The following is a 13,047-nucleotide window of genomic DNA, read 5'->3' on the forward strand; positions in this document are numbered from 1 at the left end:
CCTGTTGTATGGACAGTACAGCAGAATCTGTTGAGGAAATTTTGGGAAATTTGAATTCTTGAATTATTGCTTCTTTAAGTTAAGTTTTCAACTTTTCCAGTGTGAGTAAACTTGTGAAAATCTTAAAGACCAATGGTACGAGGGCTATCCTTACCATGGTCATTTGGTTACATGCCTGAAACTTCACAAGGAGGTAAGGAGATGCATGATTATGACCTTGTACTCAGTTTTGCTTTGAAAGAGGCAAGGTGAAAATTCGTATGATTGTGTTGTCCAAAGACTCATGAATGTTTTGGGCATCGTTGTTTGTGAATCTTGAGCTATGGATGTCTCTTCTTGATTGCATTCAGTATGTTCTGTCATCTCTGTACTGTCGACTTCATGTCACCACGCAATTTGATTATCTGCTTCTTTTAGATGCTTTCTGAAATCAAGTTTTGAGACAGGTTAAATGAATGAAGATTATCATATATACATTTAAGGATTACACATCATTCACATAACAATTTAACTTTTTGAGCCTTGCTCTCCTAACTAACTCATGCGCCACAACTATTACTGATTTAGCCATCTTATATTTTTACATTTAAAGGACTAATAGTTTGAACACACTCATACAATAACCCAAAAATATCCCAATACCACCCCTGCTTGGTCCCTGAGTAAGCCAACCAACTACCTTTACGGCCACTCCAAATGTTTATCTCTTTCCACCCTTGTCTTTGTGCCTCATGCAGTCCTCATAATATTCCTTTGTTTTTTGAATCTTGTGCACTCCCTGCAAATCCAAAATTCATAAAACGCACCAGTAATTGAGAGAAAAGAAAATTGATGACCATCCAGCCTCTCCAGGTTCATTGGCATAGTTGCCATCACAAACAATAACCTGACGATCCACATGCGATAACCTTTACAGAAATAGACTCATCCAGTTTGGAGACCAAATTATCAATAGCAATCAATTGAGGACTAATTTAGCCCCCTCATTATCTATCTTAGTGTAACCAAAGTTACACACCAGATACTTTGTCTTCGTTCTATTTATCTTATAACTTTATGATACCAAGGTTGATGTCCATAACTCCAACTTGGTGTTAATCACTGTTTTTGTCTCATCCATCAAAACAATATCATCCGCAAAAAGCATACACCAATGAATCTCTTCTTGAATGTCTATGGTTAAATCATCCATGATAAGCGCAAACAAATAAGGGCTTAAAACTTATCATTGCTGTAATTCAATTGTGAAAGGAAAATCAATACCTTGACCTCTACAGTTCTTACACTAGTCATCACACTATCATACATATTTTTAATTATATCCATATATTTACTTGAAATACTTTTCTTCTCTATCACTTGCCAGATTAACTCTCAAAGGGACTATATCATAAGCTTTTTCTAGGTCAGTAAAGACCATATAGAGGTCCTTCTTGCAATCTCTAAAATTTCCATGAGTCCTAAGTAAATTGCTTTTGCCGTTGATCTTCCTGACATAAAACCAAATTAATTCTCCATAATAGTAGTTTATTGTCTCAGGTAAATTTCAATAATCAACTAGAGTCGGCCCTCAGGTTTGTAAATTAAGTGATTCTAGGGTTTGGACAAAAAATCAGACGTCTTTAGGGGTGCAAGTTTGGCCCGAACCCACCCTAAGCCTGCATAGGTCCTGGGTTGAGATACCTTGGCCTTGAGGGTGGGTCAAGGCTAGGAATTTATGTCCTTGAATCAAGGTCGGGCCAAGGTTGAAGCCGGCCTGAGCCCAGCCCTGTGTTCATCTTTCTTTCTTCTTCTTTTTCTTCCTCTTGAACTGTATTCGTTACTTGGCTTTAGTTGCAGAAAACCGGAAATACAATCTCCTCCGGAAAGAAGTTCGTATTTTATCTGATTTTCAGTCCAGTGTTCAGCAATGCGTGGTCAGTTTTCAATTTTGAGTTTCATTAGCTGCTTTTGTTTTTGTTGATGTTGAATGTGGAACTCCGATTAATCTTTTTTCTGAATATGTGAAATTTTATTCGACCTTTTATGGTAGAAAATGAAGCGATTATGTTCACCTACCATCATTTTCTTACTGCTTTTGTATTTGTTCAAGTTTTCATTCTTATGTACCCTTTTTTATGGTTTCAGTGTTTGTTTAGGTCAGAAGGATTGTTTGATCTTACGATAGGACTCCAATTTCAAAAGTTTTGGCTGGCCTAAATTCGCATTGGTTGTGACATTTTTATTCGGGTCGAGTTTTTTTAACGAATTTCTGACATGGATTTTGAGCTCTTTAGTTTTGCCACTTGTTCAGTGGACTCACTCAAAGAACTTTGAAGGATCGTAGTCTCTTTTAGGTTCCCCCCCACCGGGGACGTCTTCTTCATTAATGTTTTATGTTTGCCGGTTGTGCAAATTCAGTGTTATATATCGACTGCTTATGGAAATATGATATATTGTTTTTTATCATTTCAGTTTAAGCTAATCTCACTCCCAGTTTACAGTCTTAGCGTTACAGTTCTATTTGAGAAGAAACGATCTGAATATTTGCTATTACACTGAGGGCCTTGTACTAATAAACAAACTGTTCTGAAATCTGTAGTTTGACTGGTTCCCATTACAGTTGAAATTAATAGACAATACTTAACATCTTCTGTTGGAGAATGGAGTTGTATACATTTTCAGTTTGTCAAAAGCTTTAGCCATCTTTACTTGTTTTTGTACAGTGGTTTATTACTTCAATTTAGATTCTATGATTGAGGTCCCTAGGGTGTATAGATGTTATTTGCTATTGTTTCTCTATTGAAAGATTTGAATTATTTAAGCTGCTTGCAAGTCCACAGTCCATTAATTGTTCTTGTCCACTTTATGGTAAGTAATATAGTTTTAAGAAAGCAGAGGATTGTAAACATAAAAAGATCTCTGGATGATAAAATCTTGGAATTCTCTACCAAGATGCACTAAAAACAGTTCTTATTGTCAGCGAGTTTGATGTTAAATATATAATTTATACTGTTTTCATATTTTCAAATGATAAATAAATTTACAGCCACATTTGGCATACCCTATATGATTGCTTCATGTGGCTGCTACTATGAGGAAATTACTGTCTTGTAATGGCCTTCTTGGAAATGCCGTAAAAGTGCTTTTTAACTTGTACTGACCTGGAAATTGAGAGTAGGCAAGCAGAAGTCTTGGACTGACTTCACACATTCTTGACCACTGTAAACTGATCCTTAAATTTCCAGAAGGCACAAACAGCACCTGGGTTAGGCACTTCTCTGGACCTTTATTTTACTGCCTTTGGGTGCACCTTCTATTGAAGTGAAAATATGCTGGTTGTCCCATCTTTTCACACAGTACAATGAGCAATTTAAAATATATGAACCCTTGGAGTACCATTCTGATGTTTGTGAAACAATTCTACTGTGGGAACAGGTGAGATTTAATAATTTTTATTTCAGTGGTTAATTACTTCTTTAATAAGATAAATAAATACCAAGACAGTTGGAATGCAGTACCGTAACATGACTACAGTTTTGACAAGAGAATATCTAGATGACCGACCTAATGGATGGCTAGCGTATGCAGCAAAAAGAATTGCTCAGTTGTATGATTCTTATACATCCAGCTTACCTATTTCACCTACCCCCTTAAATTAACAAATATAATTCTGGATTGCCAAGTAACTATGTTTTTTTGGTGGTTGCAGGGGAGCAGATAAATGTTACAACCACTCTCTTTGTGAGGAGCATCTCAATTTGATTTTACCAGTGAAGCCCCCGTTTCATCCTCGCCAATTTTGGACATGTGCAGTTGTTGGGAACTCAGGAGATCTCTTGAAGACAGAATTTAGAGAGGAGATTGATAGGCATGATGCAGTTATTCGAGACAATGAAGCTCCTGTTAATGAGGTAAACCTAAGAGTGTTATGATAGTTGTTCAGTTTCATCTATGAACAGATTAATTCTTTGGTCCTCCCTGAGATTTTTTTTTTTTGTGTATGGGGGGGGGGGGGGGGCAGGGGGTGAGTGGCCTCACCCACCTTGCCTTCGTTTGTTCAATCCCTTGCAAGTTTTTTTCATCTGATGTATTTGGGTGATCAAATAAACTAGTTGAGCACTATGAGCCACCTAGGCAAATTTTTTTTCCCATTCATTGCCTTGGACCCAAGTTATCAATAGATTCTAATTTACTTGCTATTAACTAGTTCCAGCAATGATTTTGAGTCCTACCGTAATAACAACATTCCTGAAATTCTTCTGGGTTTTTCTATGCATGACTTACTGGGGATTTGTCTTGAGTAATTGTTGCCTTATTGTTTTCTCCTTATATTTTCTTTATTTAAATTACAGAAATATGCAAAGTATGTTGGTCTAAAAAGGGACTTCCGCCTTGTAGTTAGGGGTGCTGCTCGTAATATGGTCGCTATTCTTAATGGATCTGGTGGCGCTTTGATCGCATTTATTATAAAATTGTACTTCTATCGTCATATTTCTGCTGTGATGACTCTGTACGTCATTTATGGTTAGCGTTTCACAGACTAACAATTCCCCCCCCCCTCCCACTGGACGAAGCTTACATTTGCTAAATTTATCCTGCAGCTGATGAAGTACTTATTATTAAAAGTGTGACACATAGAGACTTCAATGCAATGATAAAGGTAATGGTAACATCATTATGCTTGCATAAATAGTGTTTCCGGATAAGGGAGAACCAACACTGTGTTTGGTATGTCTTCTGATTTTCTGGTGTGATTCTTTTGGGAAGCACGTTTAAGTCTCACAAGTGATCCTACAGCAAACTAATACTTGCATCAATTATGCCCACAATAAGATTTTCAGGGTTGAAAAAGAGAGAATTTTTGCTTCCAAAAAAACGATTCTAAAAGTACATAAATCAAAGAAACACTCAAGAGGTCAAATTTGTACCTGGCATGATTGTGGTCAAAATCACTCCAGAGAAGTAATACCAGAGTGCCCTATATATCAATCAGGTAAACTGTAATGACTGTCTACTAAAAGATTGATCAGTGGTTAGGTTAACCGGACTTTAGTATATGACCTCACATTTGGGAGATCCCAAACCTTATGCAGATGCTGGAGTTGGACATTCTGGATACTGTAATTTGCCTAAGAATGCTACTTTGGTAGCATATTGTTCTTGGTGTATTGAGTACTAGATATATGTGAGTTTAGTTCCTTTTCTTGATACTTAAGGTATTGATCTGGCTGTAGCTAACTGGTTTTGTAATTTACAATGCAGAATATTCCAAATCCAGTTTATCTTTTCCAGGGTATTGTGCTACGAAGAGGTGCTAAAGGCACCGAAATGAAATCTATTGAACTCACACTTTCTATGTGCGACATTGTTGACATATATGGTTTCACAGTTGATCCTGGCTACACAGAATGGTCAGTTAAACCTCATAAATCTTCCTTTTATCTGCATTTTAGCTTGGTTCTTATTCAGATGAGTCTATGCTTCTCTGCTATTACCTACTGTGAAAAGGGAAATCTACCACAGGCCATGTTTTTCTTCCTATGAATGCTAATTTTCTTTTTCGCACTGTTGGGTGTGGAGATTCTTTGGATTTATCATGTCTCAAGCTCCTCTTGTGCTTTCAGACGTTGAAATTTAATCAAAAATGATACTTCTAAAAAAAATTCCTAACATGTGGCAAAGTCTAATTGAACAAACCTGATGCATGACAGCATGAGCAGAAACTGATGTGGAAAAGTGTCCAGTAAGCAGTTTGGCCAACCAATCTGCCACATGGCAAATAGAGGATTGTGAGAGAGGCTATCTCCATGGCCCATGGAGAGGGTCTTCTTCCTGTGCCTACTGTGCGTCTTGTTGCTGGGCTCATGAAGCTTTTGAAAATGTTGAATTCAGAGATGTGATCTTTAACCGATAATCATGCAAATACATTTACCTGGAAAGCTGGGGGATGGGGATTGGAGATTCCGTTGGAAAGAATCAGTTGATTCCTATTCTGGCTAGAAACTCAATTTTGAACAAGTTTAAAAGATCAACTTTGAGGGCAGACCTCAGCGCAAGGTAAGGTTGTACCAATGTGACCTAGTGGTCACTGGTTCATGTCGGGAAACAGCCTCTTTGCTAAGAAGGGGTAAGGCTGCATACATTTTGACCCTCCCCAGACCCTGCAGTGGTGGGAGCCTTGTGCACTGGGTACGCCCCTTCTTAAAAGATCACCTCTGTTGCTTTTATCAAACTAGGATTATAGTATCATTATACCAACCATTTTAATTCAGGTGCATGCATCCTTTTCTTATCAATAACTATCATTACTCATTGGTTAGGTAAAAATGTGTGTTTCTGGTTGAGAGAGAGATTTTCTTAAAGTTCCTTTTTCCTTTGTAAGGAATTCCCTAAGAACCATGTGTCCTTTACTAAGTATTAGGGGGAAAATAAGAGAACTCCCCCCCCCCCCCACATTCCTAAATTGGTCATCAGAGACTGCTGTCTTTTAGTACCTTTACATGCTTCGGTTAAAATCTTAAGCACAATATATAAGTGTTTTTTGTTCATGAATAAACCTGTTTTCTTTTCGATTGAAAAAGGTAAAATCTTCTTGTAACCAAAGTTGGTGAAAAAGAAGTTGTAACCTTACCCTTTTGTCCTTCTAATAAAACACACTTCTTTCAATAAGGGTTTAATCCTGTCATTTCATACATGTGCTCAACAAGTGTGCAAGAGAATGACAATTATTGACAATGAGATAATGGTAATTCACTTTCAAATAATTTTGAAAATCCTTGCAAGGAGCAATAAGAAGAGGGTTACTTCTGAATTCACGACTTTGGTTCACACAAGAGGCATCCATAAAAAAACAATGCTGAATGCTAGCCCAGATAAATATAGGATCTGGTGGACCGAAAGCTTCAGTTCACTAAAATATTTTCTCCTTACATGCCCCTAGAATGATTTTGTTGCATAAGTATGGTGACTTTAATGTATTGTAATAGTTTGATTTCCTAGTTTAGATAGGAACTTGCTTGTCTTGTTTCCATTTGTTTCTTATTATCACCATACCAGCTATAAAGTCTCTAATGAGATCCTACCTTAGGCTATGTCGATTGGCGACAACAAGTAGTCCTTTCCCAACAGCTCGCATTCTAGCACCAGGTTGCCCCTCCCAAGTAATTAACTGTAAAGGATGACTCAATGAAAGCACCAATGTAACGATTGGAAGAACTCACCCTCATAAACCGATCTACAAGGGGAAGGAACCCAATATTATATATGCCTACACTCAAGTCCTTACGGGACCAATGTGGGACTATGTACATAACATAGGGCCTATTATTAACTCCTAGAGTTCCTCGGCGTAAGACTCCAACTCGTCTTGGTTTCTGCAAGGATGCATTCATGCACCACATATATTTGTTCAATGTGGTGATACTTGCAGGTTATCAGGAACCATTCTGCCTTGAGATCCAAAAGGAAACAAGATTGGTCAGATGTTCCAAGTAAAGAAACAACTTGGAGAGCCCATGCTGCAGCCCTGCGGTTGATGAGAAGTCAAGCTGGTCAGGCTGGAGGGTTAGGACCATTTGGAAGTTGTAAGGTGTGGGGCAATTTAGACCCAGGAAACACTGGGCCCATTTCAGGATCTCCAGACGTGAGCGACATTCGCAAGACTTCAAATTACAGTAAATGGGAGGTCCCTTCCATTTGAGAGACTAAGAGAGGAAGCAAAGGAGCACTATGTTCAAATGGGAGGGGGGGTGCCTCTTTGTATAAAATGGATGGGAATAAATTGGATAATCTGGTCTGTATGAGGCACCCTTTAAAATGGGAGGTATAGGGATATTGTAGTATGGGTGGTCCCTTTTGGTATCCTGCCAATTGTAACGTCCTTGACCCTGCCATCTCAATCTGGGAGGAGGGTTCCATTCGACCAGGTTTCACATGCTTTCAGTTAGTAAATGGTGTTAGTCGGTTCAGTTTTGGTTTTTTTGGTTTGGTTCAGAGTATAATAATATGAAATCAAAATAGTTTCAGTTTTTTTTTTCCCGGTTTCTATTTGATTTTATTAGATTCCTAGACTGTTTCAGTAAATTCGGTTCAAGTGGAATAACATGTTGAAACAAATAATGCTAGGAAAGAAGTTACAGTTTCACAATGTCAAATCTGTTTATATTTTAATTCTTTTTACATGACCCAACAAAGAGAGTAGGTATTTTTTTTTAGTGGGATGGCAAGTATTTTCACACAGTTCAACAAAGATACATGATTGTAGAGTTTAGTATGATTTAAGTTCGATTTATATGGATATCACTTTGTTTGGTTTGATTTGGTTTAAACCAAGTTTTTTAGTCTAAAATCGAAATGGAATTGAATAAAGTTTAACTTTTTGAAACTAAAACGAATCAAATAAATTCGGTTCGGTTTATACTTTTTGTTCCGATCTTAAATTGACACCCGTAGACTCTTTACGGTATATGCCAGATTAAAAGTATAAGAGGGTCCCACATTTGTTTAACCAGTCAACCTGGATGGACTGTTTTACTGATCACTTCCTTTGCAGGCTACACAGTGTGTTAAATGTCGTCTCTCCTGGGAGTGGGCAAAGCGATGGGGAAACATCGAGTGAGCCCAGCGGGGCTTGGAAAGCTCATGCATGGTGCACCTGCAGCGTCAGTATCCCCTCCCCCGTGGTCCTCGCCCTGCCCCATCTAAAGGAGTAAAAGTTACCTTCCCCTGTTCCCCATTCCCAATCATCGTTAATCTCTTCATCATGTGAAGCCCTTGCGTTTCCCAACTTCTTACATGAGAAAGTGATAGGACTTAGTTCACAGCTACAATCCTTATTCCTACCTATGTAATGGGGCCATGCATCTGGATTCAGATCCTCTATAACCGAGCTGCTCAGTAGGACCGTACTGCCTAGACATGGTGAGGCACGCAATGATCGCCTTACCCTCACTTGGGCAAGGCACTTGGGCAGGGGTAAAGCAGTCATTGCACACCTCGTCGCATCTAGGCAGCACGATCTTGTCGGATAGCTCGGCAATAGAGGATCCAAATTGCCATGCATCTTCAGGTTTTGAGTGTCTGAATATGGTTTTAGATATTGATATTGGATCAGCTATATCGATCAACTGTATTGGATCTGTATTAATATTTAGATTGATACTGATCGACCTGATACAGTCTGATACAACCGATATGTAACAGCATTGGTATCATCGGCAATTGATACCAATGCCGATACAGTGAACTACATCTACATCCATGTTCATGTATATGACCCCTTTTTTCTTGCTTTGAGCTATGCCTTCTCCTTTTTCCATTTACTCAATATCTTTCTCTTTTATCCATACTATTTTGCTTTAACAACGTAATGTTAGGTAAAGCATTGGTTTCTTTTCTTCTTTTTCCTTCTTCGGGATAAGTAAATCTTTTGAACCACGCTCTTACTCAATATGGCTTCATTGTTTCTCTCACACATTGAATTATTGATCCTTTCAACTCCGAGCTTATTTAGGCCCTAGGTATAGTGCTTTCGCTCCATTGGGTGCCTGATGAAGTATTTAAATGCATCAATTAAAATAAATTAAAAAAGTTTTGTAGAGGGTGTTCATCTCTCTTTTTTTTTTATATAAAATGACTTTATTACCCTTATGCATAAAACCGTTTCATCACTCCTCTGATGCACTCACTTGTACCGCTTGCTCAAAGAATCATCTCCCATAAAAAAAATCTCGAATTGATTACATCTGCCACTTGTAATACAAATATGGGACAAAGATCCTCAGGCCAAAAACATCCTTATGGGACCTTATAAATGTGTTTAATTTCAATTCAAGTAAAACTTATCTTTATTTTTTTATTTTATTATGGATAATTCAAATAGTGTACACCATCAAATCAAGCACAATAAACACTAATACGTGATTGAAAGGGTGAACATGGAGTTTGGTGAGATTTTTCAGCAATAAATATACCAACAAATATATATATATAATAATTCTAGACAAAATGGAAGAAAAACTTAAATCGGATGATGCATCATATTAAATCTAGATATCAAGAGGGTGTAAAACATATAGAAACAAGGAGAGGGGATACAAAAAGGCCAAAAGGATAGGAATAGATTTAAAGGAATATTTTAGGGCACCAAGGGCCGGTCATTTATAAGACCCCTAACATTGGGTTGGAGTTCATGGCATATAAAGTTCATGAAAAGAAGACAATGAGAATAATAAGGTGGGACGCAAGGGCCACGCCACGTATGCTAGTCAATGAGAGTACACGTGGTGGCACAAAACGGGATGGAATTTCCGTCATGTATAGGACATGACAGTCATTCTGACCCTTGTTATGCGTGGGTGTAGCCCTGCGTCCCACCCAAATAACATTCTCCCAATAAGGATATACCATCTGATGCAAGTGCATTATCCTACCATTGCTGTTTCTTAAACCTTTGTAATCCGAGAGGACAGATAAATTTGCAAAAACAAATAGCTATAGGGGTTTTATGCAAGAAAAGCCAAACATAGGGTACACATGCAAAAAGCCCAAAAGCATGTGACAATTAGTCAAAAAGCATTTAGCCAGGGTCGCATAGGAGATGCAATGGTAATAAAGTGGGCTTATCACTCTTCATCTTTTTCTCTAATTTAATCTCTAAAGTTTCTTCCTTTTGCTATTAAATGAGAACTTTATCTTTCTTTTCCCAGTTGTAGTGATTATCTTTGCCAAAGCAAAAGCACACCAATATTTAAAAAAAAAATATCAGAAAAAGTGATCATAAAGAATTCCTTAGATCTTAATACAAATAAATAAAAAAACAAGAGGCATACACATGGTCGTGGATTCAACCATCAGATGGGGAATGAGGGGATATGTAATAATTCTTCTGCCTCCACCTTCATTCAATGGTTGAAGGTACGATCGTATATAATACACGGTCATACATAAAAACAGATTCTATAAAAAATAGGAGAAAAGTTCTTTGTAGAGGAGTGTATCACCCATGCAGAGATACACTAGGGTGAAATGACCGTCCCATCCCTCCAGATGTTTTTGTGTGCTCTCTAATTTGCCCACATATGCATACAAGAGCCACACTCCCCCCCCCCCCCCCAGAGAATGCTCCCACAAAAAAAAATAATTATAGATTATTCTAAAGAAAATGTCTAGACTCAATGGTCCTATAACGCCAAAGTGAGAAATAACAACAATGTGGGTGAGAGACGGTTTGTTCATTATGTGAGAATGTCAATGTAGGTGCCACAATTCATTATGTGAGAATGTCTGAAGGCTATGGCTTTGTGGGAATCATCTTCCTTTTGCATTCAAGAGAACCAAAATTTGAAGCAACACAATATAAAATGAAAACTGTGTACTGAAAAAGGAAAAGCACATCACCACGATGGAAAGGTTAAGTTAAGGGTATTAAACAGTTTGGTTTCGGTCTAACCTCTTTAATTAAACGGTTTCAATTTTGAAATCATTATCGAACTATTTATTAAATGGTTGTACGATTTCAGTTTAAATGGTTCGATTTGATTTTGGTTTGATTTTGACACAAGAAAATACCATACAAGAGCTGCTGTCAACTGGAACAATTCTTAATTGATTCCATCCCAAGGAGTCAATCATAGAACCGTCTCATTTATTAAACATTTTTAAAACTAGAATATGATTCTGCTTATGAATGGAATGGTTTGTTTCGATTCTAGTTCCAATTCTTAATGGTTCTAACACACTCAAACATTCAATAAATCTAGACTACCTAAAGGAGAAAGTTTTTCTTCACCCCATGGTGAAGGAAATACCCAAAAACTTAGTAGTCTTCCCATTGGTTGAAGGTCTGAAATATCCTTGATTATTTCTAGGCACCCATCCTGTCGAGGAACCTTCACAGTGGCTTTGATGTAAACTATACGTATATATAAATAACTTGTTAAGCATACAAATAATTGACACCCTTACATGAGAGTGATCATGGATTTAGTTTCATGGAATTGGTGAAGGTATTGGATGTTGCTGATACTATATCAATATTGATACTGATAAATATTGATTGTATTGATATTGATTTCAAAGCAATACAAACATTTTTAATAAAAATAGGAGATGGTTTTTTGAGCAAGCAAGATACTCTCTAGTCTCCACCGTCTCACATAAATATTGTTTATTCAAATGAGAGAGAAAAACAATAAAAAATGGGATGTAAGGAAGCATAATATGCCTTTGCATCATAGTCTTTTTTTCTATAAAAAAAGGGGAAAAGAACGCTACATGGTCGTGTGGCCAATGTGGCTCATGAGCCTAGACACGAAATCGCCCTGCCCCCATGGAAAGGAGGAAATCCCACCCAAATTGATGCTTATATGTGTGCTCCCATTGGCCGGCATGCATGTGTAGGCTCTAGAGGCCCAGACAGCGTTCTCTTGCCCAATATAAAACGACAAAATTTTGCTACTACACTTGTAGCAGGAATGTTTCTGTTAAAAGGCTGGCAGCCAAGGAAATGGGATCTTAAGGGGTATTTTATAAAATACTAAAACCTAGGAGGGTATTTATGAACCCAAAGGGAAAGTGAATTATTCCATTTCCTTGGTTTATAGCCTTGTAGCAGGAACATTCTTGATACAAGTGTAACAGTAGAATTTTTTCCAAAATAAAATATCACATTTGTATTCTGTTCATGGTTTGAGTTATCGGTATTAGATCAATTGTATTAGGTGATCTGCATCAGTATTAGTACAAGCCGAATCATAGCAGTACAAACCAAAAGTAATAGTGCCCAAAAACCCGATTTGTAGAATAAACTAGGGGCAAAAGTGTCAGATAAAGGCCGGTCTGCATCTATCCTTATCGGTATCGTATCGGTTTCTTGAATGGCCGATACTGCGCACAAAATCCTTAAATTCGCGTTGGCCCATTTGTATGCGACAAGAATTGACCGATACAACCGATCCGCTGCCGACTGTAGTACGTGAAAGTGATGGATGGTCTATGTTTGGTGGTGACGGAGACGGATAATGGGTGACGGGTCCACCATAGAAGGCTAATGATCACAGTGTCTGT

At 37.8% G+C, this 13,047-nt stretch overlaps 1 protein-coding gene and 1 long non-coding RNA gene across 2 annotated transcripts; both read left to right on the forward strand.

Annotated features, from left to right (window-relative positions):
- The first annotated feature begins 132 nt into the window (after window positions 1–132).
- LOC122671113 (sialyltransferase-like protein 1) lies at window positions 133–5,566 on the forward strand. The gene is made up of 9 exons (XM_043868209.1): window positions 133–243; window positions 1,767–1,916; window positions 3,161–3,247; window positions 3,340–3,417; window positions 3,498–3,589; window positions 3,692–3,893; window positions 4,335–4,425; window positions 4,584–4,642; window positions 5,245–5,566. Exons 1-9 carry the CDS (start codon window positions 133–135, stop codon window positions 5,524–5,526), a joined length of 1,152 nt encoding a protein of 383 aa, XP_043724144.1. The 3' UTR covers window positions 5,527–5,566.
- A 1,732-nt stretch (window positions 5,567–7,298) lies between these two features.
- LOC122671484 lies at window positions 7,299–7,863 on the forward strand. The gene is made up of 2 exons (XR_006334354.1): window positions 7,299–7,330; window positions 7,412–7,863. It is a non-coding gene; the product is annotated as an uncharacterized LOC122671484 (long non-coding RNA).
- Window positions 7,864–13,047: the final 5,184 nt, after the last annotated feature.

The sequence above is a fragment of the Telopea speciosissima genome, chromosome 8, assembly GCF_018873765.1.
Source record: "Telopea speciosissima isolate NSW1024214 ecotype Mountain lineage chromosome 8, Tspe_v1, whole genome shotgun sequence".
Lineage (NCBI taxonomy): Eukaryota > Viridiplantae > Streptophyta > Magnoliopsida > Proteales > Proteaceae > Telopea > Telopea speciosissima.